The sequence below is a fragment of the Tursiops truncatus genome, chromosome 9 (genome assembly GCF_011762595.2).
Source record: "Tursiops truncatus isolate mTurTru1 chromosome 9, mTurTru1.mat.Y, whole genome shotgun sequence".
NCBI classification, from domain to species: Eukaryota; Metazoa; Chordata; class Mammalia; order Artiodactyla; family Delphinidae; genus Tursiops; species Tursiops truncatus.
Window position 1 is genome coordinate 59360347 of NC_047042.1, and position 25927 is coordinate 59386273.

The 25927-nt window shown below is 40.2% G+C and overlaps 3 protein-coding genes across 5 annotated transcripts in view; 1 reads left to right on the plus strand and 2 right to left on the minus strand.

Moving 5' to 3' along the window:
• Positions 1–2307, minus strand: part of SCRN1 (secernin 1) — a 62681-nt gene extending 60374 nt beyond the window's left edge. For both annotated transcript variants that reach the window (XM_019926195.3, XM_019926201.3), the window contains exon 1: positions 2175–2307. The gene's annotated coding sequence lies outside the window, so the exon portion shown is untranslated. The remainder of the gene's footprint in view (positions 1–2174) is intronic.
• A 170-nt stretch (positions 2308–2477) lies between these two features.
• Positions 2478–25927, plus strand: part of PLEKHA8 (pleckstrin homology domain containing A8) — a 99038-nt gene continuing 75588 nt past the window's right edge. Inside the window, exons 1-2 of the mRNA XM_033863124.2 lie at positions 2478–2774; positions 5723–5884. The gene's annotated coding sequence lies outside the window, so the exon portion shown is untranslated. The remainder of the gene's footprint in view (positions 2775–5722; positions 5885–25927) is intronic.
• FKBP14 (FKBP prolyl isomerase 14) lies at positions 13785–25139 on the minus strand. Of its 2 annotated transcripts, none has more exons than XM_004330487.4 (4): positions 24766–25137; positions 21831–21982; positions 18892–19019; positions 13785–16095 (listed from the first exon to the last, which is right to left on the minus strand). In XM_004330487.4, exons 1-4 carry the CDS (start codon positions 24960–24962, stop codon positions 15937–15939), a joined length of 636 nt encoding a protein of 211 aa, XP_004330535.1. In that variant the 5' UTR covers positions 24963–25137; the 3' UTR covers positions 13785–15936. The 2 variants fall into 2 exon arrangements, with proteins under 2 accessions (XP_004330535.1, XP_019781792.1); XM_019926233.3 differs by lacking the exon at positions 13785–16095 and adding an exon at positions 17539–18604 and having other exon boundaries at positions 24766–25139.

Genomic DNA, 25927 nt, shown 5'->3' on the forward strand with positions numbered 1-25927 from the left:
AAATCATGTTAAAGTTTGGTTTCATGAAGTGTTTGCCATGCTAATAATGATAGGTTTGCTCTTTTCCCCCAGGCTTTGATAGGCGGCATGTGGAACCCTAAAATGGGGAGTTACGACACCTGGATATTAGTTCTCACTGCCAGCTGCCAACCAGCTATATGACCTTGGGTGCAGTCCATTCACCCCGCTGGATTCAGCCTCCCAGGCTGTAAAGAGGGGTTGACAGCACAGCGCTTTCTCAGGCTGCTTCCAGCTCACCATTCCTGACCTTTGCACTAATCTCCCTCCATCCCATTATCCCTGAAACATTTGCCTCCTCATGCATCTCCTCCTTGCTAAAAGAGAAGATGGCTGGCAGCACAGCAGTGAAATGGGAAAAAAAAAAAAGCTGTTAAAAAAAAAAATCCTAAAATGAGTCACTTTTCAAGAATTTACCATCCTCTGGTGCCTGAGTGCTTGCTCGTGATGTTAAATCAGTTCTTCCAATGAAACTTGCTCTAAGAACCTGGTATTTGTTATATGTACTGTTCTTGGATGATGTTTATACCAGACACTCATCTCTTTTAAGAGCCACTTACAGGTACAAAACAGCACAGAAGTTATCAAACAGATATTGGCAGCCAGATACATCAACTTTAGAGAAGCCTGTAGAAAATCAGATCAAAATCACAGAGAGTTTTAATCAGGTCTTTGCACCTGAAGATAATTACAACTCCCCAAACTTCCCACATAACCTCCCCAGAACCTTGCTGCACCCTAAAATCTAGCCTGCTACAAGAATCTCTTCCTATCCCTTAGGGCCGGCTGCAGCGATACCCAGGAGGGCCTTCCCTCCCGTAGATTCCTCCATCAATGCTTCAGTCAGGGGGCAGCTGATGTTAGTTCTGGTCTGTGTTGCTTCCGCCTGGCCTGATTTTTCATGCTGCCATTTTGAATTAACATAGGTTTCCTCTGCAACTGATGCATCTTCTAGTCAGGCTTGGAGCACAGTAGGCACACACGCACACACGCACACACACACATCGGGAAGCCGGACTACAAGCGCAATCCAAGACACCTGCAAGCCAGAATTAAACAGCAAATCCAGAAAGACCGTATGATTTAACAGAACACTACCAAGACAGTTTGGAGCCACAGCAAATGACTGCTTCTGCATTTGAGTTGAATGGACATTTTTAACCCCTAAATCTTAGTTCTCGTCAATTCTCTAAAGTTCAAGTGTCCCTCCTGCTTTGCAGATCACACTCGTCTCAGACCTCACAAGTGATGTAGCCCAATAATCCGCGCCCAGGCAGACAAGCGAACCGAGGGCGCAAAGGCAAACTGAAGTGGATAATCATCTCAGAAATACGAGTGCCTTTTACCAATAAGTGCCCCGGCGCCACCGCCTTAACTTGCCCCGACACCCCCCCATCCCCAAGATCCGCCCCGGGTGTGGCTTGAGGAGGAGGGCGGTGTTATGTCAAGTCCTTCGGCCCTCGCAGACAACAGCAAGAGCCGACGCGTTTGCCCTTAGGGGGAGGGTAGTCCTCCGGACACGACTCGGCAACCGCAACCGCAGAACCGGCGGACGCGGGGGCAGAGCCGGGCCAAGGGCAGCAGGCCCGCCAGGCAGCCATGTTCCCGCGAGCCCGCCCGCGCGGCAGGTGCGACCGGTTAGGTGCCTGGCCCGCTCCGCCACCAGCTGTGTGCCCGTACGAGCCGGGAACCCCCGGAGCGGTCTGGGGGGGAGGGCGGAGGCCGTACTGAGCACACACCCCAGCGGGCCAGCAACTGAGATACCAAGCAATGGAAACACAGGAGAAGCGGCCTGGGGGAGTGAGGAGAGTTCAAAAGAGGTGGTGGGAAGGATGGGGTTGGGGGATGGAGAGCGGGGACAGGTTCCAACCAGGCTGCGGCGCCCGCGCCCTGGGGTGGGGCAGCCCTCTCCTGCGCCCCCGCAGCCTGTAGCCGGAGTCCCCCACCTCAACCCCGGGCTGAGGCCCCCTCTCTCCTGATCCCCTAGAGACCCCAGACAGCCCAAGCCAGCATCCGCGGGATTCCCACCCGCGGGTTTGGAGGGACAGCTGGAGGCGACGAGGCACAGGTGACGGCGATGGCGGATCCGGGTGAAACCCGCCGGGGGAAGCAGCCGCAGATTCCCTGCACTCCCAGGGGTGCCCGTCACAGCTCACCTGAGGGGCTGCGGGCTCCGGGCTCGGCTCTGCGGTGCTGATGCTGAGGCCGGCGAGGGTGCGGGTGGTGCCGCGCCTGAGATCACTGTGGCGACATCGAGGGCTGCAGTTGCAGTGGCGGAGGCGGCCGTCGGGCGCTTCCCCCTCCCCAGACTCCCCGCGCTCTGGCCCGCCGCCCCCAGCTAACAGCTGGCTGGGCTCACGTGACCGCGGGGCCCGCCCCCGCCTCCGCCTCCGCCTCCGCCCCCGCTGCACGCCGGACCCGGGCCGCGCCGCGCCGCGCCGCGCCGCGCCCGCGCTCTGCCTGGCCCGGCGGGGCGCCTGGGAGCAGAAAAGGCGGCTGAGAAGACGAATCTCCTCGAGGAACGTGGCTCGCTCTTTGCGCGATTTTTATTTCTTGGTCACAGCGGGGTTGCGGCTTTCTGGAGAACTCGGGCTTTAAGGAGCCAGGCCCCGCTTTCTCCGGCGCCTCTCCCGGACTCCGCCGTCTGGGTTGCTACGTGCGGGCCTCTGTGCCTAAGCAAGCTTTCCCCGCGGAGAAACGTGTCCGGTACTTTGTTGACTCACAAGTCCAAGCCAACTCCTTGCCTGGGCTTAAAGGTACGGTTCTGCGCCATGTTGACAAGCCAGACCCTATGCCCGATACTTTTTTTTTTTTTTTTTTTGGTACGCGGGCCTCTCACTGTTGTGGCCTCTCCCGCTGCGGAGCACAGGCTCCGGACGCGCAGGCTCACCGGCCATGGCTCACGGGCCCAGCCGCTCCGCGGCATGTGGGATCTTCCCGGAGCAGGGCACGAACCCGTGTCCCCTGCATCGGCAGGCGGACTCTCAACCACTGCGCCACCAGGGAAACCCCTATGCCCGATACTTAGACGCTAAAGCTCAAAGAGGTTAAGCAACTCGCCCAAGCAGCAAGTAGCAAAGCCAAGATTCCAAACCTGGGTTAATAAATCCAGAGACAGGTGACAGGTGTGTTGATGCTGGCGTCAAGGTCATTGGTCAGGACATGACCATCCGTCTGTTACCGGAACACAGACTTTACCTTTTATAAACTAATAAGAAAAGACCATCTCAAAGGATATGAAGAGATAGTATAAAGGAAAAAAAAAATGCAGTACCACTTAGGCACGTGAAAAAATATTCAAGCTCACTTAACTGCAAATCGAATACATATACAAAGTAGCATTTCCACCTGTCAGATTAGCAAAAATCAAAGTTTTATAAAGTCCGTAGAGGACAACTCGGCAATATCTCCCCAAATAACAAATACATATATAGTCTTTGACCTAAAGATTCCATTTCTGGAATTTATCCTACAGATATACCAACACGGGTGTGAAATGATATGCGTACAAGGTTATCCATTGCTACATTATTTGTGCTTGCAAAGATTAGAAGCGTATGCCCATCAATAGAGAACTGTTCAAATAAATTACAGCACATCAGCACAATGGTATGCTATCCAGCTGTTGAAAAAATGAGGAAGATCTATTTCTATGTACTGATATGAAAGATTTCCAACCTATGCTAAGGGTGGGGGAAGCCATGTGAGAAACATTGTGTAAATGTGTTATCATTTGTGGGGGAAAAAATATGCCTGTACTCATTTGCAAATGCGTGGACTATCTTTGGAAGGATACCTAAGAAACTGTAATAGTAGATGCCACCAGGGAGGAGAACTGGGTGACTAAATGCAAGGCAAGGAAGGAGACTTTTTTTACATCTTTGAATGTTATGCCTGTGCTTGTGGTTTGCCAGGAGTGAATGGATAGTGGGAGAGGGCTGGGGGAATCAGTGCAGTTACTGCAGGATAGAGCAGCAGTGGTCATAGACTCTTGGAGCACAAAGGGACCTGACTGTGCATTTAAGGCCAACCAAGGAAACTGTCCTTTTACTTTTAGCCTTTATCTTTATATTCGATTGTCTTTGTTTGGACAGAATATAATTGGATCTTGCTTTTCATTCAGTCAGACACTCTTTGCCCTTTTTTTTTTTTTTCTCTTTGCCTTTTAATTGGAGTTCTTAGATCAGTGGCTCTTAAACGGGAGCAGTTTTGCCCCCAGGGGACATTTGGCAATGTCTGGAGACATTTTTATTGTCACAGTGGCAGAGGTGAGGGAGGCCTCTACTGGCATCTAGCACATAGAGGCCAGGGATGCTGTTATACATCCTACAGTGCAAAGTACAAGTCCCCACAACTAAGAATTATCTGTTCCTAAATATCAGTAGCATTGGGGTTGAGAAACTCTGGTGTAGACCTTTTATATTTAATGTAATTATCAATATGATGGGTTTTAAATGTAACATCTTGCTACTTCTATTTGTCCTGTTCTTGGTTTTTTTTGTGTGTTTTTTTGCTCTTGCCTTTTTTTGAAGAATTGAGTATTTTTCATATTCCATCTTATACCCATTATTGGTTTATTAGCCATACTTCTTGTTTTATTTGTTGATTACCCTAGGATTTACAATATGCATCTTAAACTTATCACTGTCTACCTTCAAATAATATAATTTCAGATATAATGCAAAACACTTTCGGCAGGATACTTCTATCCCCCACCCCATCTTTATTGATATTGCTGTCATTTGTTGTAGGTGCAGGTTAGATGATAATGAGCTCTTTCAAGTTTTGTCTGAAAAAGTCATTACTTCACTTTCATTTTTGAAACTTTTTTTTTTTTTTTTTTCGATACACGGGCCTCTCCCGTTGCGGAGCACAGGCTCCAGACGCGCAGGCTCAGCGGCCATGGCTCACAGGCCTAGCTGCTCCGCGGCATGTGGGATCTTCCCGGACCGGGGCATGACCCCGTGTCCCCTGCATTGGCAGGCGGACTCTCAACCACTGCGCCACCAGGGAAGCCCTTGAAACATTTTTATTGGATACATAATTTTTGGTTGAGAGCTTCATTTCTTTCAGCACTTTAAAAGTACCATTCTATTGTCATAAGACATTGTCACAAGACTTGCAAAGTTTCTGAAGAAGAGTCTGTGTTTGATTATTTCTTCCCCTGTACGTAATGTGTCCTTTTTTCTCCTATGGCTGCTTTTAAGTGTTTTCTCCATAACACAGATTTTGAGCAATATGATTATAATGCACTTTGTTCTGTTTTGGGTTTTTTTTTTCCTATTTCTATCCCATTGGGGCTAACTAAGCTTCTTGGATCTGTACGTTTATAGTTTTCATCAAATTAGGAAAAATTTTGGCCATTACATCTTTAAATATTTTACCCATTGTACCCCATCCCTCCCAAGTTCAGAGACTCCAGTTATACATATATTACACCACTTGATATTGTCCCACGGATCACTGAGAATCTATTCTTTCCCTCCCCACCCACCACTCTTTTTTCTCTCTTCATTTTGAATTTCTCTTGATATTTCTTAAAGTCTTCTTATCTTTTCTTCTACAGTCTCTAATCTAATCTACTAATGGTTAATACTGTCAATTAAAGTTTTTTTCCTCTCTTTTTTTTGTGGCCCCCCCCCCAATCTCCTCTCCCAGCATTTTTAACGTGGCAACATTGTGTTTGTTTTTATTTTTTTCAAAGGGGGTTTTGCAGTTCTCCTGGCCCGAGGACTGTCTCAGTCCCTCTCCATCCTTACAGTGGACGCCTCAGGTCCACAGACCTCACCTGGCCCGGTCGAGATCTGGACCTGACCATCTCCCACAGCTTCAGGAAAGTCCAGATGGAGTGAAGCAAAGCTGCATGGTAAAAGGAATTAACTGCCACTGCCTGTTGATGAAAGTTTTATATCAGATATTTTATTCTTTATCTCTTTAAGTTCTATTTGGTTCTTTTATACCATCCATTTCTCATACACATTTTCCTTTAAATCTCAGATCATATTTATATTTTAATAGCTGTTTTAAAGTCTTTGTATGCTACTTCTATCATTTCTGTCTATTTTTAATCTTTTATTGGTTGTTTTATTTCCTGCTTCTTTGTCTCTCTCATAATTTTTCATTGGCTATCAGACTTAGTGAATTTTATGTTGTTGAGTAATGGATTTTTAAAAATATTTCTTTTAAAGAAAGGTTGTAAACTTTGTTCTTAAGAATCGGCTTCACCCATTTGAGACTTGTTTATAAACTGTTCACGACAGCTCTAGGGTAACTTTAACTCTACGGCTACTTTAGCTCTTTACTAAGATATGACTCACATATGGGTTCTAATGAATGTTCCATGTAATCAGTAAGGTGATTCTGGCTAGTAGGAACTTGGACAATTCCCAGTTTTGTGTAAGCTCCGGGAATTTTTTTGTGCACAGCTCCCCAGTAGTTGTTCTTTCCTCAGGAGTTATTCTTTGCCCAACATTATGGTGATTCACCATATGCATGCAGCAATTGGTATTCACCCAATGACTCAAGGAAACCTTTATGCAAATTTCTGAAGTTTTTTTCTGCTTAGTTTTCTCTTATCCAGAGCTCTGCCCCACAAATTCTAGCTGCTTTGACCTCCCTGAACTCTGATCTCTGTTTCCTCAACCCCACAAGAGAACTGGGCTCTGTTTTGTTTCCCTCCTTTTTACCATGTATAGTTCAGGAATTGCCTCCAAGCAGAAAACTGGGATAATTGTAGCTCTTATCTCATTTGTTTCCTTTCTCTTGAGAATCACAGTCCTGCTCTGCCAGTTGCTCATTGGTTGTCCAATGTCTGACAAAATTTGTTTCATCTATTTTGCCCAGTTTTCTAGTTGTTCCCAATAGGAGAGCAAGTCCTATAGCAATTCTTCCTTCATGGGCAGATGTGGAAGGCAAGGAACACTAATCTTAATGCCCCTAAGGAACCAAATGTCCTGGTACAACTAGAGTCATTATCTTAGGAACTGAAAATGCATAGTTTACTTATAGAACTTCTTCAACATACTGATATAACAAGAAACATTTATTGGACACCTGTATCAGGAATTGCACTATTGCTACAAAGGTGAGAAAGGCATATCAGTCCTACCACTCAAGAAGTCAGGGGCAAGCAGGGAAATTAATTAAGTATAGAAGTAATATATGCATATATTGTATGTTGCTGTCAGGGTAACATAAGAGTTATGCATAGATAAATACATTAATCTAGCATGTTGGGAAATATAAACAAGTTTAAAAGATGATCATAAACGAGGGTTACCCAAACCTAGACCACTTAAAAAAATACATCGATGATGATTTTGCCTTTTCTTCTAACCAGTGTTATTTATTGTCTAAAGAACCCAATGCAGTAATTTTGAGGAGCCGAAGTACATGTGTAATTGAGAAATGCCTTTAACACATTGCATATAGAGATATTTTCCACTTAGTACTTCTTTTAGTGTGTAATTATAGCAGGAGGAAAAGGATCTGTCATTGGGCAACTCTCATGGGGATGAATGACAGACAATATTATGTGAATGAGACACTTATGTATGGGCAAGAAAGCCTCTGTAATTGCCTTGTATGTAATCTTATGAGAACCAAAGAAGGGAGCTGACAGGAAACCATGGGAAAATGAGAAGGAAAAGCACTAGTCAAGATTAGTCAGCCATCTGCCTTAATCCTATGACAACCATGTTTAAGAGGTTAGTTTTCTGAATTTGGTTACCATGGTAACAAACCTTTAAAATGCCCTTAAAACAATTTACAGAATTATTGTGCATGTTGAGTATAGGCAACACTGAGAGACTGTAAGTATTCAGATCTATTTAAAAATTATTTTTAAAATTTAAATGATCAATCAAGTCCTTTAGGTATGTACTTTAGACAACCATAAACTGTATTTTAGCAAAAAGGTGTAAAATCCTACTCATATAATTAGGTGATGGGTTTATCAGTTCAGTTATTCAAATGTGTCGTTTCAATGAGTGGCTCCTATTTAATTTTAAATAACAGTTCATGAATATTCTGGACCTGGTTTCAGAAACAAATTATCATATATGCTTTACATTCATTGCTGCACCTCTAGGAATCATTCATGCGTTTAGCCAACTGTACAGATAATTTAAAGGACAATTGCTAAAACTTCATCTTGTGATCATCAAAGGGCAGACTAGAAGATTCTCTGATCAGACTTAGCAGTTTCAACCCAATTCTTTCTTGCTGATATGTTTTCCTAGTTTACATGTGTAGAAAAGGTTCACCTTATGCTATGTACGGTTTTAAAATAGGGCTTGCTTTTAATATTCTAGTGACACCTGAGGCCACCTTTTAATAGATGAAAGCTTATTTTGAATTGTAAATGTTGAGCTTTTTATGTTGACAATTTTAACACCACTGCTCACTTGAGTTAATATATGACTTTATCAGAAGTTACTATTAGTCGTTTTCCAATTCTTCAGAAAAAACAAGGTCTGGTCTAAATTGCTGTAGGAATTTTAGGTTCAGTTAAAGGAAGACTTCCTTCATGCTATAAGTGATTATAAAATGATTTCACCTATTGAGAGAATGTGTGAAGTTTCTGACTCTAGAGAAAGAGTATTTTGTTTTGGGTGCTCTTCTGTGTTCTATAAAAGACCAAAAAACTGGCATTATTTTGTTTCTTGTTGGATTAATTTCAGAGAATTGAGAATAATCTAGACATAGAGAGATATTTTAGTTTTTAAATTCTTGATTATTCTTTACCCTCCTTTCCACCGACTTTCTACCTTAATCATAAACCAAGTCCTAGGTTTTTACTATTCTTAATAAATCTCTTATACCATTGGTTCTAGCTCTTACATTTGCAAAGGATTTGACTTTTTTGCATATGTAGAGTGATTTATTCCTTAGAGCTGGAATCTGCGTGTGGTTCTACTTGAATTTCAAAAAGCACTTCTCATATATATTTTTAATTTATTTTTGGCTGCACTGGGTCTTCGTTGCTGCACGCAGGCTTTCTCTAGTTGTGGCGAGCGGGGGCTACTCCTCAATGTGGTGCGCGGGCTTCTCATTGCGGTGGCTTCCCTTGTTGCGGAGCACAGGCTCTAGGCGCGTGGGCTTCAGTAGTTGCAGCGCCTGGGCTCAGTAGTTGCGGCACACAGGCCCTAGGGGTCGTGGGCTTCAGTAGTTGCGGCTCTCGAGCTCTAGAGCGCAGGCTCAGTAGTTGTGGCACAAGGGCCTAGTTGTTCCGCGGCATGTGGGATCCTCCTGGACCAGGGATTGAAACCATGTCCCCTGCATTGGCAGGCGGATTCTTAACCACTGCGCCACCAGGGAAGTCCCACACTTTTCATATTTTTTGAAACAAAAATTAAAAGCAGAGATTATTTTACCATGATATGAATTTATCAGATCATTGATTTTTCTTTACCCTGAATATAAAGAAAGGATTGAGCTTTAAAAATTATTAGAACATTTCCAGAATAGCCAAATACATAGAGAATGTAGACTGGTAGCTTAGGGGATGCGGGGAAAGTGGGCAGTAACTGCCAATGGGTATGGGGGTTTCTTTTGGGGATGATGAAAATGTTCTAAAATTGTGGTAATGTATGCATAACTCTGTGAATGTCCTAAGATTTATTGAACTGTAAAAAAAAATCAGTGTACTACAAATTAATTCTTATAAAAAATGAAATAAAATACCCCACGTCAAAAAAAATTTTTTTGAAAACCAAACAACATTGCCCAGTTCAGGGGAGATAGGTGAGTGATAAAGAGTTAATAGTTTTAAAGAATTATTGCCATAGTAGTAAAATGTTTGAAAAAAATTCCAGGGCGTAGAGTTGATTTACTGTTCAGTCTTAATGTGAGAATCAATTAACTTTAGTAGGCTGTTTTTAATTTTCTTTAAAGACTATGATTCGAAACAGAAAACCTGGGCTTCCCTGGTGGCGCAGTGGTTGAGGGTCCGCCTGCCGATGCAGGGGACACGGGTTCGTGCCCCGGTCCGGGAAGATCCCACATGCCCCAGAGCGGCTGGGCCCGTGAGCCATGGCCACTGAGCCTGCACATCCGGAGCCTGCGCTCCACAGCGGGAGAGACCACAACAGTGAGAGGCCCGCGTACCGCAAAAAAAAAACAAAAACAAAAACAGAAAACCTGGAATACTACTGTACGTGGCATGACATTTTGTAAAAGATTATATATTATAAAATGTAGCCAAAATAGTGCAAGGAAAAACTTGGAGAGAACAATTCTGCTGGGAGGAAATCTGGCCATTCAAATGAGAATTTCATTGCAAGATCCTCTTTAAGTTCTTCCCTATTTTCCCACAAGTAAAATGCTGTCTCTTATTTTAGGGCAAATCTCCCGTACTTGTACTACTCCTCTTCTTGGTTATTCTACACAATTATAATTACCCATTTTATTAAATTTAGCTATTAACTTAAGAACCAACTTTTAAAAATCTAGGATGTCTCAAAGAGAACATATACTGCACGAAACAGCTGCACAACAATTCCAGGAGACGTGATCACAAGGGCAAAGAACCAACAATACATGGTTGAATGTTATAATGTCCTACTCTCCTACCCAGAGGTAAAAATTAAACTCAGAGTTATATTAACACAAAATGCACTCCGACAGAGTAAGTCCAACAAATGAATGAGAAAATGCTATAAGAAATTGGAACTAAGCCCCAAAGGATCTCCCTACCCTTCCTTCATTCTTTATAATAATGAAAACTATCCCTCAATACCTCAATTTACATTGTGCATGGAATTGTTTTTACTGTAACTGTTTACCGAAGAGGAAATTATCTTTATCCTACTGCCGCCTGGAATTCTAAATTAATAAAAGGACTTGTAAATTCCCAGAAATCCCCAAGTGGAATATAATTTACCTGTTATTAGGGACCAAGGGAACAGCATTCACTTTACTCTGGATTTTTAAAATAAGACCTTAGCTAACATCTCATGTCATTTGCTTTTAGATCATAAAATAAAATGGACGGAGTCTAGCTCACAGGCACTTAGATTGGCTTTGTAAATTATTGGCTGACTCATACTCACTAAAGGCATCCATTTTATGCCAGAGGCTTTATTAGCAGTCCAGGGACACAAAGAACTGGTAAACAAAGGAATCCACAGACACCATGCTGCGTGTTGCAGATCTCTGGGAATCTTCCAACAGTTTTTATCCTTTCCCTAAAAATAATCTGTGCATATCAAAAGGAGCCACTTAACCCCTTGGCAACCCTCAAGCTAAAGGGGTAAAAAAAAAAAAGATTATTGTTGGTTTTACGTGGAGAACTACTAGGAAATTTTACCTAAATTATAAGTGAAACACAGAAAATTGAGCAAAGTAGAGGATGACAGACCCCAAATTGACAAAAAGGAAGTTTGACTTCTTCCACAGTAAAGAAGTTTCCAGAGAGAGGAAATCATGTACTAGAGAGAGCATTTCAATGGCTATGTTTGGTACAAAACTATACACACACACACACACACACACACACATACTATATACATACACATACTTTATACATACAGTTTATAGTTTATATACAGTATATAGTTTGCCCTATATATATATATATATATACACATATATACATCTCTATATTTTTAAGAGAATAGTTTCATTTTTTCTAAATCTCAACTGTATATTCTTCTAAAGGGGTGGGTTGTAGATAATTCTGAAAAAATAATATAGAAGAATAATTGGGGGAAAGTCTGGAGCTCTTTTCTCGTTTCTCATAGAGAAGATGTTCACAAAATAGATTTACTGACCATCTAACTTTCTGCTGTAAGAATTCATAGTCATAAAAAATTTCTAACCCTGGGGAAAATGGTTTCTACACACAACTTATCCTTTAACTGTATATTCATTTTTAGGCACAATTAGTTGTCCCAATGCCCAATGTTTTCCAGAATGCAGAAAAGAATATTCGTAGAAGAGAAAAACATAGGAGACTGTATATTCAAGGGCAGAGAATTAGTGAAGTTAATTGTCTCTCAAATTAAGGTTTTTAGACCACCTGCATCGGTATCATCTATCAAGTGGGTTAAAATGCAGATTCATGAGCCCAATCCACAAATTAATCAGAATTTCTGGGGAAAGGGTTAGGAATCTGCAGTTTTAACACATATCCCACATGATTGTAGTGTACACAAAATTTGAATCACTACTACATTTCTGTAGCCTTTAGGAACCAAAGCATGCCTCTCACTGTATTTGAAGAAGACTGAGCTATGAATCCAATGTTTGTTAAGGTCTCTTTCTCCTATTAGTCTGGAGCAAGGAGAGGGAGGTTGCAGAGGCAAAGCTGAAAGCAGAGGCAAAATAATATTTTAAAGAGAGAAAAGAATTTACCTTCACATAAAGACTCCAAACCCATATGAAAGAATGTATGGGTTTCATTGTCCTAAAAGGGAATATGCAAATCCTACTAAAAAGAATGCTATAGATATTAAGAAATAGAAGTACTATAATTTTAATGTTTTCAAATGGGCATATTAATTTATATTCATGATGGACATTTTAGATTTCAATTCAAACTAAAGTGGGTAAGAAACAAAACCAAAACAAAACAAAACTCTTACGGCCAAGTGTTTTGCATCTCTGGAAAATAAGTCCCTTGTTATTTTTTCCCAGAGTTATTATTATAATGACAATTTGCTTTTGTTTTTTAATTGAAGTATAGATTTAGAATATTGTGTTAGTTTCAGGTGTACAGCTAAGTGATTTAGTTATACATATATATTTTTTCTGATTCTTTATTTTTCATTATAGGGTTATTACAAGATAGTGAATATAGTTCCCTGTGCTATACAGTAAATCCTTGTTTATCTGTTTTGTATGTAGTGGTGTGTATCTGTTAATCCCATACTCCTAATTTATCCCTCCCTGCCTTCCCCTTTGGTAACCACAAGTTTGTTTTCTATGTCTGTGAGGCTGTTTCTGTTTTGTATGTAGATTCATTCTTATTATTTTTAGATTCCACATATAAATGATATCATATAATATTTTTCTTTCTCTGTCTCAGTATGATAATCTCTAGGTTCATTCAGACAATTTGCTTTTTTAACAAGAGGTGAGAACGTGTTATTTTTTCCCATAATATTTCACCAAGTTCCTTCTTCTCTTGTAGTTTCCAAACAACACTGGGAAATCACCCATATCCTCAATTCAGTGGAGAGACAGCATACTGATATCTAAATAGCATTACAGGTGTAAGCAATATCGTATATCAAATAAGATAAGAGGTACAAATTCATTTCCACAAGGAAAGATTCAAATGGCTAGTCACCCATCTGAATCAGAAATCATTGTTTCCTGTTATTTTTATGGCAACCCAGAATTTCACTTAATTACATAAGGTATTTTATAGCACTAATTTACTCAGTAGGCATTAATCGTCATAATGTCCACCTGTGACACACAATAAACTCCTAAACCAAAACAATAATAATTACCACCCAAACAAAGCAAAACACCACATACACCTCTCCACTACCAAAAAATTCACCATTAACTATTGCCCTCAATGTTCAAGGTTTGATGCTTATTTCAAAACAATTTAAACCACACCACAGCTTTCCTTACACATATATCTAAACAGAGTGAATAACCAGAGACACATTCAAAATGTCACCATACCCCTGTCCTCTCATTACCTGTCCATTTTCCTCACTTAATTTCAACATAAAACCTAGAGTAACAGTTAAGAAAATCAATAAAGCTGCTGAGGAAATTGAGACTTGAAGAATTTTTCACAAAACCAATTATTTCCCAAATAAACTTTATTTTGAAAAGAATACCACAACAGAGTTGTGTAAATTTAAATATGACACATCTTAGCAGTATTACTGAGTCAAATTATATACAAGTGAAGTCACAGTTCATGTCTGATTATTCTTACGAATGAAAAGGTGCAGAGATGCAGCTAAACTAAAAAGGCAGGTAACATAAAAACAACCATAACCTATTTATATATTGTCATTTCATACTTGTGTCTAACTATTTAGGGGGGAATTGATCCAAATTCACACAAGATAAAGAAACATGCTACCTGAATAACCAGAATTCTTTTTACTTTACTTGCTCTACCACAGATAGCATCATCAGTAATGTTTATACAAAATAGCACCCCAGGACAAGCTACTTTCTTTCTCCCAATAATACAGACCAAAGCTTTCTGTATTGTGGCTTATAACACCTTCAGGTTGAGGAAAACAGCAGTGACAACTTACGACTTTTCTAAATATAGGTGATTTCATCAGACAAAGGTGTTATTTATGTTCTTCTCAAGAACTTTATGTTTTAGTGACGAAAATGTCAATATATAATTGGTGAAAGTAGTCTATATATGATGTAGTAATTGTTCATAAGTATTAAAAAAAAAAAAGAAAAACCTAGAGGTAAACAGGAATGAAAGGACTAAGACACACACCTGGACCCTCTCACCCCTAGGTTTTTTGAGGCAATTCAGTGTTCACCCCAAGATTATTCAATGAAACCAGAGCCATTTCTGGATCATGGGAATTCAAAAGCACCATAAACAGCCAGTTAACTATCTTCAAAGGATAAGGACCCAGACACAAAAAACAGAGTTGACTGCTAGGAGAGCAAACTGAAGAGGGAATTAGGCCCAATGAATTCAAAGAAAAATTTTACTTTTTCAAAAGAAGAGGGCAGTAGAAACATTCTTAACTTGGGGACAGAAATCTGATTCTATAAGTTAGTTGTTGACCTTGGGCACAACAGTCAGTCTCTCTTAATGACAATTCCCTCATCTATAAAATAGGTACATTAAGATCTATCCTCTTTTTTCCATAGGCTTCAGAGTAATGAGAATCAGTCAGTGATGCACTTGAGATCACTTTGTAAACTTATAAAGGATTCTTCTTAGCAAATGGAGGTTTGGGCACTTTTTTAAAGTATTAAGGAAAAATTCCAATTTAAGATAAAATTATAAAATCATCAACTTTTTGATCCAGCATAGATCTGTATTCAGTAGTAGCTGCTGTGGGTCTGCCTCATTTTTTTGATGAGTCAGAAATAGGAAAATTTTTATTGTATTACTCATCTCTCCTATAAGACAATGTTACTATAGTATAATACATTAGTTATAGACTTTGTTAATTAAAGAACCAGGAAGGGTGATCTTCCAGCCTTAAAAAGTAAACACTGACTCAATACAACTCTTTACCTCCTCTACAATACTTTGACACATTTTATTATGAAGAAATAAACACATAAATAATTTGTTCTATTAATCACAATAGGTCATTCATCACTAGGAACTTAACCTTATGTAGCTTAAATCCCAGGCAGAATATTTCAATGTAAACATATTTATAAATTATGAACTTTACTCATTTCAGCTTTGCACATCTCCTCAGTAAAGCAGTAACTCTTAAACGTAGAGCTCAACAACCATTTTCCCCTTTTCCTCAAGCAGAGACTCAAAGGCACTTACAGACACACTTGTTTCATTACAACATGAAAATAATAAGCCTTGGGCTATTGCAAAAGGCTTTTCAAATATCAGCATCTAACTTGGAGAAAACAGAGGGAAGAAGAAACAGAGGGTGCTGACTTGTGCTATAACCTGATGTTATGTTGGGCGTGCACCCGGTGGCAATATTTTAAAATTACAAGTAAGCAGGTAAAACATAAGGCTTCATATGTAAAAGTGGAAAATGGTCCAGAAGTCTTCTATTCAAAGACAAATCAATTTTTTCTTCCTAATAACCTACCAGAAAGAAATGGGTACTTAGAAGCCCTAAGGGGTTCTTCTAATAATATTCAGAAAAATGTATAAAAATAAAAACCAAAGCATGAACAGAACATAGTTAACAAATAAGACTTTCTTTCAAGATGGTTACCCTCTCTTTTAAGGATGGATGCTATATAAAATGGGCAGCCGTGTGTCTATAATTCATCATGTTTATATGTAAATTCTCTGGCAGATATAAATCCATCTTTGTCTTCATCTTCTTTATCAAAAATATCCTCCACCAAAACATCATGATGACTTTCGTTCACCACTGCACCATGCTTTTCAAACTCCTTCTTTAAATACACTTTAACCTACAAAATAATGGGTCACATTAATAATTCTAATTCATAGGACACCCACATCGAGCCAATCAGTATCACAGACTGGACGGGTAGTGCATTTAGTTATATACAACAACTACTAAACAACTACCTTATGATATATTTCTAATGATAGTAAAAGAATTATAAGGAATTTTTCCCCTTAAAAGCTGTTGCTATAGTGCTACAGTAGAGACACAAAATATTGCTCAGAGGCAAAGATATGGCTTATATCATGGGAAAAACACACAGTGAAAGCATATTACGTGTTCTTAATCCGAGTCTAAATAAAGCCAAGCATTTGAAAGACTGCTATCTTTCAATCCACCAAATTATCCAGACCTTGTTTTCTAAGAAGGTCAGAATTCCAGATATTTCTCTTAAAATCAGATTAAATGATGGCCTTTTTAAATTTTAAGTAGGCGTCTGGGAATAGTACCTGCTGTGGACTGGCTGTAATCACGCCAAATCCAGCCTGATGAGTATGTAAGACTAAAAGTTTCCATTTTTATACAGATATTTAAATATATAAACAAAATATTGCCCTCAGTTACCTACTAGATTCACCATAATGCAATTTAACCTATATTTTCATTTTGAATCATATCCCTATTATTCCTCTGTTAGATCAGCAGTTTCAAATCTTCTCTCCTCCCCCTACCACCAACATGCAAACATACAGTGTATATTTATTTTTAAGATTAAGGGGATTTAATGCCGTTGTTAAAAAGCGGGGCGGGGGGCGCTTCCCTGGTGGCGCAGTGGTTGAGAGTCCGGCTGCCGATGCAGGGGACACGGGTTCGTGCCCCGGTCTGGGAAGATCCCACATGCCGCAGAGCGGCTAGGCCCGTGAGCCATGGCCACTGAGCCTGCGCGTCCGGAGTCTGTGCTCCGCAGCGGGAGAGGCCACAACAGTGAGAGGCCCACGTACCGCATAAAAAAAAAAAAAAAAAAAAAAAAGGTGGGGGGGCAGTAATAATGAAACTCTATGGACTAATGTAGAGCATGTCTCCAGGGTATATTGTGTGAATAAAGTGAGATGTCAAACAGTATGTATAGTATGCTACTTCTTGTGTAAGCAAGGGGGAAATAAGAATATATATTCATGCTTGCTAGTATTTGCATAAAGAAACACTGGAAGGGTTTGTTAGAAACTAGTAAAACTGGATATGAAGGGGGAGGTCACATGGTAGAAGAGGATGTGGGTGGGAGAATGACTTCTTAATAAATCTTTTTATATTGAATTGATTTTTTTTTTTTTTTTTTTTGGGTACGCGGGCCTCTCACTGTTGTGGCCTCTCCTGTTGCGGAGCACAGGCTCCGAACGCGCAGACTCAGCGGCCATGGCTCATGGGCCCAACCGCTGCACGGCATGTGGGATCTTCCCGGACCGGGGCACGAACCTGTGTCCCCTGCATCGGCAGGCGGACTCTCAACCACTGCGCCACCAGGGAAGCCCTGAATTGATTTTTTTGAACCATGTGAATGTTTTTTATTCAAGATTTTTTTAATGAAAGGGAATTCAAATTTATCTTGGATAGAAAAAAGTCCATGACTGATAACACTCTGAGGTGTTATGAATTTAGTAGCTGTGGATCAGGACCCTGCGGTTTATAACAACATGTCTTAACACTTAATCGTTGGGGCTTCCCTGGTGGCGCACTGGATAAGAATTCGCCTGCCAGTGCAGGGGACACGGGTTTGATCCCCAGTCTGGCAAGATCCCACATGCTGCAGAGCAACTAAGCCCGTGCACCACAACTACTGAGCCTGCGCTCTAGAGCTCACGAGCCACAACTACTGAAGCCCACATGCCTAGAGCCCGTGCTCCACAACAAGAGAAGCCACTGCAATGAGAAGCCCATGCACTGCAACGAAGAGTAGCCCGCCCCCCTTGCTGCAACTAGAGAAAGCCCGCGCGCAGCAACAAAGACCCAACACAGCCAAAAATAAATAAATAAATAAATTTATATTTTTAAAAAAAGACAATCATTTCCTGGCCATTAGAATGAAATTGATGAAAGCATAAAAAGGGACTTGATTTCTGATCAGCCAGGCCAGAATGGAGAATACGGGTAGACAAAAAACATAGGGCTAGATATCTACCTCCACTTCTTTCCCCACAGAAGCCAGACTAAGACAGGTATGTGTAGCAACGGCTGCAAACACCTAAATAAATTACAGAGAGAAGTCTTCTTCCTTTCTCCTTACTCAACACCAGGACCCTGTGCGGGCTAGGAAAGGTCTCCTACTGTGGAAAATCCAGACTGGGGTCTCCTAACCTGAGCAAAACTGAGCATGTGATTGGCTTGCTGATGCTAACTGCTAGAAAATCACTATGCAACTCATTTAACAGCCAGTCTAAAGTTGTAAACAGAAACTGTCCACGTGAGATATTTTGCAGGACATCTATGTTTCTTATATCGTAGCTCCAAAACGGGAATTGTCTTGGCAAAATAGATCTTCAAAAACTCAGGGCGAGAGCAACATACACTGAACCCTAAGCATTAAGGAGAAAAAAAGCAAAAGAATGAAAAGTCTCAATATATTTCTCTCCAAAACAATGATTTCCTATGAAAAAAAGTCAATTTTCAAAGCATCAGTGTTTAAGAAAACTTATAAATAACTTTACACAAATAATAAATTTTATTTTAAAATATATTTCTTAAAAAGTGAGCTAAAAGAAAGGAAGGGAGGGAGGGAGGAAGGGAGGAAAAAAGGAAGAGGGGGGAGAGAGAGAAGGAAAGAGAGAAAGGAAGAAAGGAAGAAAGAAAAAGGAAAGATCACCTCATCTTTAGAGAGTTTCCAGTCATCATTAAGATCCATTTCTTGGAATGATTCATGGGACCTTGGTCCATTTCGAATCTCTAGGAGATCGATGTTGAATATCAGTGTACTCTCTGGGGGAATTTTACCTGACATGAAGAGAGAGAGGGGTTAAGTTTTATTAAATAGATTCCAAAGTTTTGATGATAGAAAACTTGTGGTACTGAACAAAATACTGTTTTAATTGAATTAAATAAAGAGCCTTTCTAAGATTGTCCCATATATAGAAATTACTTATAGTTTATTCAAACAAAATAAATAAGCAACAATCCAAACTATTAGATCAAAAACAATGTGTTTTTGGCTTTGCAATTAAAAATTGTTTTGCACACACACACAGATATGCCTCATGGTCTGAGTATTAAATTTCAAATATAATTAAGAGGTTACATATTATATGTCAAGAATGACTTAATGGGCTTTAGATAATTCAGAGTTAATTATAGTACAAATGATTTACTAACTTTTGGGTCAAAAAGTCCTGGCCTAGAAATACATATAGTACTGCCGTTTCCACCACTGGGAGGCAGTATATAACTGAACGAGCTCTGGTTTCACACTGGGATTGAGGCTCACATCTGCCCCTCTTTAAGCCTCAGTTTTCTCATCTGGAAGCAAATTTAACACATGTTAAGGAAGTTCCATGGGAGGGGAGACATTAAAGCAAATTTCTGAGAAGGGAGATAAAAATTTTTTAAAGTGAAAAGAGCTTTGTTAAAGCCCCAGGGACCTTAAAAAAAAGCCAAACCAAAACAAACAAAAAACTTCTGGGAAACATGGACAATTTTTTTTCAATGTGTTTCTTTATAACTATATTTAACATACAGGTCCGGGTAAACATTACAAATATTTCTCAGTGCCCCACCCCCTCATCCCATTAAAGAGCATCTGTAAGCACCAAAAGAACAAAACTTACACTGTGTGCCGAAGCTTACCGTTCCAGATCTAGACAGAGAAGGGCATGCACTAGAGGTCATCGATAAAACTGGTAGCTTTCCAAAAGGAGGCATGCAAACATGGTACTAAAAAACTACAAAATTAGTGTTTAAATACGTATTAGCAGAATTAGTTTCATGGTATTCTGTTTGAAGGAAATGACTCAGATTCAGATCTCTACTTGTTATAAAATAAAATCAAGTCAAATAGAGTATGGAGAAAGAGAAATGGACTAATACTATATACATAAATATTAAAGGTGAGACAAAGATACAGGAAAGTGAAAGAAATGTTTAAACATCAGAGAAACATTTTCTAGATACTTGACTTCTCTAAAAGGATCATTATTAAAATAAGAATTGAATTTTGTTAGTAAATCCTATTCTATGCATAAGATTTACATACCAAGATCCATTTAGAATATGTAATACTTCACATATGACACCTATTTTCTTCCCAGTACACTGGGGCTAGGAAATCATAATCCCCACCTTGTAAATGGTTAAGCTTGGACTTCAGGATGCTGTGAAGTCTGTGTTTCTACTACGTCAGAGTGGTTTTCTGTCTAGTTCTGATAACTTCTTAAAATTTTTTTTCTTTCTCATTATATAATATGTGCCCATTGTAGGGAATGTGGAAGAGACAGAACCAGAAATAAAAATAACTCCCAGAACCACTGTCCATTATTAACATTCTTATTTATTTCCTTGTGATTCACTTTGTATGTGTATATATTTTTTCCTAATACTTACTATCATAATATATATATCTTCATTTTCTACCTTTATAAATATAACATTATATCACACAGATTTTAGATGTAATTTTTAAAATCTTTAAAATGCCATTTAAAAATAACTGGGCCATATTTTATCTAGATACACCCTTTTCATTATACACTTAAGATGGTTCCATTCTTTTTGCTATTAGAAATAACAAGTGATGGACATCCTTGTTTATGAACCTTTCTCCCAATACCAGACTATTCCCTTAGGTAAGATTCTAATAAAGGAATTACAGGATACATGCATGTAAACATCTTCAGGCTTCTTGTAAATAGCCCTTTGGAAAACTGCATGGGTTCCCACCTAAACAACAGGTGTTATTGGCTGCCCTAGAACAGTTGGCACAAAGGCTCCCTGGACCAACTAGCCCACTTGCTTCTGCTTTATTAAACTCATTTCATGTCACTCCATTATTCATTTAAATAAATTATCAAAAACTTTATAAAACAACTTTAAAACAAAGATGAAAATTAACTCCCATAAGAGCTCTGTCGTGGGAGACTTCATTTGTGAGTCACACACAGCCCACATCTAAAACTGCATTTAGTGCCTTAATAATCTATATTTCAAATGTTTGACTCATCAAAACAATTACGTTGAGTAGTCTTTCTTTTTGCATTGTGAAGACAAATTGGTAAGTTTCAACTGGGGAGGATAAAAAAGTCTTAGACATGGATAGTGGTGACGCTGGCACAACAATGTGAATGTTTAATGCCACTGAACTGTACACTTAAAAATGGTTAAAATGGTAAACATCATGTTATGGAAATAATACCACCATTAAAAAAAAAACCCACCAGGGGCTTCCCTGGCGGTCTAGTAGTTAAGACTCTGTGCTTCCACTGCAGAGGGCATGGGTTCGATCCCTGGTTGGGGAACTAAGATCCCACATGTCAGGTGGTGTGGCCCCAAACAAACAAACAAAACCCACCATATTGGTGAGCAATATTAATAATAGAGTTGCGATTACAGAACGATTTTCCTTATTAGCTCAGTTGACCATTTACCTATTATGGCCTTAATTAGCCAACTCAAATGCTAATCAAGACAATTATATTTTCCTAAGATATCCAAGTCCTCTATTTACTTCTAGAAAAAAATACATAGTAGTTAGTAACTTCTATCCCTAATCCAGAGAAGAATTCTAATGCTGTAGTAAAAATGTAGAATTGTTATTACCTTTTCCTTCTTTGCCATAGCCCAAGGCAGGAGGAATGATGAGCTTTCTCTTCTCTCCTACACACATTCCCTTCAAGCCCTGGTCCCAACCTTTGAGAGCCTCCAGGATGCCCAGGGTAAACCAAATAGGCTGACCATTGTTATGTTTGTGACTACAGTAGAAAGAAAACACATTAGAACTCCTTAGTAACTTTATCATTACTTTTTTATTGCTGTGGTGTAACATTGCCACCCATGACTGATTAATTTTATTAGTTTGGAAATTAATGAAAATAGCACACATGCACATGTCAAACTCTATAGTAATTCACTTCACTTCCCACCTTTCTTGATGCAAATTTCACATAGCTGAAGTTGCTAGAGCTGGCAGAGGGAATAATAATAAAAACTCTCAGCATTTACTGTATACAGGTATTATCCTAAATGCTTTGCTTCTTTTAAGTCTAACAATGATAATATGAGATAAGTACCATTATTACCCCATTGTACAGAGGACTGTGCCAGTATCTGGCCCAACTCCAAAGTTCAAAGTCTTAATCACAAAATGATGCTGTCCCAGGAAGACCACTAGGATGCAGAAAAGGGATAAAATAATGGAAAATGGATGAGTTTGGGAAGGAGAATGAGAAGCTAAGAATTTACTGCCAATGCTCACGGGTCCATGCCCACATGCACAGTGGAGTCAGGAGCGCAGTGTCTTATATCCTGCCTATAACCTTTCCTGATGTCTAGCCTGCTGATGGCTCTGATACATGCAAGAGGCTGCTCTTCAACCCTGAATTCCCACTCAGACCCTGGCCTAGTTCTCTCCCCAGGCGTTTATTGTGGGGCTATGCCAGGAAGTCTGGAGAAGTGGCCCCTCAAGGACTGGGGAAGAAGGAAATGGTCAAGATATCCTGGCTTATGAGTTAGAGAGAGGCCAGCCTAAGAAAACCGACCTGCTGAGCTACTGGAGGGGCTTGTGGGCTGAGTAGTGTCTGAGCCCCAGTTAGCTCCCTCTTAGTGCAATAAGGAAAGTGTCCCATTCAAGGATATCTTGTAGTTGAGAAACGGAAGTCACTCTACTAGGCTTCACAGGTGCCATGGTTACTAAATCTAGGTAAAGGCCATCACTTCTTTTCCTTAATTTCCCCCACGATCAAAGTAGCAAAATGGCAACCATAGAAAATAGGGGAAGGCTAGAAAAGAATAAAGAAAGAAGAAAGAATCTACCACCCAGCACTGCCTACAGTTTTGGCACGTTTCTTGTCGTGGTAAAGGACTTAGGCTATTTACCACGTAGGCTACGGGTCTCGAAATAATGAACATGCTTTATAAACTGATCATTTGATGGTACTTCTTTATAATACTGAGAGTTAGCAGGTCTGGGCCATTTACATGGAGGCTGCATGACAATATTCCCCTCTTCAGGTACTAGAACTTTAGTAGCAAAGTGCTAAATAATGTCAAGCGGTCACCACCAGGGTCCACACAGGCTTTTGGTTCTGAGACCTGAAAGAAAGCAGGCTGGGTCTAAAAAAGATCAGACTAAAAATAAAAAATGTAATTGGAAGTTTCAAATGCAAATCATAATATTGTTTACTGTCCACTGTGGCACCGGCCTTGTTGATAAAAAAAGATAGGGCTGTTGAGAATTCTATGGCATGCCCTCATCTTGGAACTTTTTGCAAAGGCTAACGGAGTTCAGAGAAGAGTGCCACTGACTTCAGAACCTCATGACAGACCAGATCGGAATGCCCAGTGAAGGTAGTTTATCAGAAAACGAGGTCTAGGAAGGGCCATGAAGCTTCACTGCTTTAGTTCACGACATTCCCCCTACCTGGGATGTCCTCCCGTCCTCATTCTCCACCAAGAAACCTCCACCCATCTTTCAAGGCCCATCTCAATTATGATCTCTGGGAAGTTGTTCTCTTTCCCCATCTCTCAGGGCATGATTATGTCCAGAGTCCATTATGCTTTGTGAGCACTTTGAACATTCTGTACTTTACATCATGAGTTGTCTTCCTCCCTGCTGTAGACAGTGTTCTTCTAGAGGAGAAGAACCCACTCTTAGTCATCTTTGCATCCCCAGGGCCTGACTCATTAAGGATTTGATTGATGAATAGATGAATGAATGGATGAGGATGGAGAGAAGCCAGATTTTAAAACCTCCCTAGTGACAAACAAAGGGCCTAACATAAAGAAATGTTCAGTAAATACTTTTGGAATGGAATTGGAGAATCAATGCCTAATTGGAAATCATTACACTTGTAAAAGTTTTCCATGTTGCAATTTCTTTCTTTATAAAACAGAAATAGTGATAGTGTAACCACCTGAAAATCCTTCACTGTAGGTATTGAATTAATCTTCCATAACCACACCCACACCCATCAATGAAGTCTTTGAATTTCTAGAAAGAAACAAATAATGAAACAAATCGTGGTCCTGTGCCTTGACCAAAGTGGCATCTATCAGAAAGTTAGGTCAATGGACTAGCATTAACATAACCTACAACAAGCAAATAAATGATTGTATATTCTGCTCATGAAGTTGCTATGAAAAGTTTAAGTAAATTTCACCTACACCAAAATAAAAATGGAATTGAGTTAGTTTCCCTCAGGAACAAAGTTTGAGAAACGAGAATTCCTTTAAGGCTTTTCTACTTATTACCTAATTATACACCTAGATATTTCTACAGCATTTCAGAAATTCTAGTTCTAATTTTTATAATTAAAAAAATTACTGCTTTATCCTGACCACATGTTTCTGATAAGACCTTCAAAGTCCTTGTTATATAAGATAGGCTTTAAACAATTTCCTTTCCCCAAACTAAGAAATTAGATATTTCAGTTTTTTTCAAGAGGGATAAAGCTGGTACACGGCACTGTTCCTGCCCAAGAGCTGGCATATGTGGGTGGGTTCTTTACTATTTTACCTGCAGGATATAATTACTCACGTGGAGTGAAATAAGGAGCCGTCCTTTTCTAAGTAGCCTTCATAGTGGACCAACATCAAATCCCCTCCTTTGGTCTTGCGATGGCAGATAAACGGCTTCTGGAGCACTTCAATCTTCACTTCTGGTTCAGGGATCAGAGCCCCACTCAAAGAAGTGACTAAAAGCGTCAGGACCGCGTTCCACAAGAAAAGCCTCATGTTACCAGGGCGGGAAACAAGTTGCTACAAAAACACAAAAAGGGCCCCCCGACCTCATAGAGTTAAGGATGTAGTTGAAGACTTAAAGACAACAGCCTCTGGCAAGTTCATGACTCCCCCTTCCTAGCAGACGTGGCACATTCACCACCGACAACTTTCCCACGCACTGCGAACTCACCGCTAAAGAGTTAAACCCAAACCCGGCCCTTGACTGGCTCTTACAACACTGCCCCCTGGAAAGCGCGAGCTCCCGTTGGCTTGCGGTGCTGTCCCTCAGGAGCCTCTCAAGCCAATGACTCTACAACAATGTAATTTACCACCCGGCCGAGCAGGGCGGTAGCGCAGAGGCGAACTACCCGGTGAGGTCCTGGAACCCGGAGGATTACAGAATTACACAACCTCGGACTTTGAGAGAGGGGTGGAACACGGAGCTAACCGGAAACTTCGACAGATTCACAGCTGTAAAGAACCCGGCCAGGGTGTGAAGTCCAAGGTCTCAGGAAAGACTCGTTTACCCTCACAGTTGGTGAGAGGCCCCCCAATAGTAATTGCTTATTATTTAACTTAGGATATGAACGATAAAGACTTTAACAGTGGTTTAGGTTTCACAAAGTGCTTTCCCGTTCTTCGTGAGCCTCTCTACACTGCCGGTAAGGCAGATTCTTATATCCCATTAAAAGATAAGTATATTTTGGCTAGGAGAGGTTAAGCGTCCTGCTTAAGGTTGTTCAGCCCCAAAAGCAACTGAGCTCCGCCATCAAACCATCTTCTGATTCATTCTACAACGCCGCACAACATTATGGCTGCTAATAATTTTAGAGGACCTTAGTGTAGAGGGTCAATAATAGCCTCTATCAAGGATAAGGACGTGCAGACCTCCGCTTTCAAGAAGTAGTAATCACAGTTACGAGTTACACAGGCTCATCTTTCTTTAAAATTTTTAATTTTACATTTTTCGCATAATT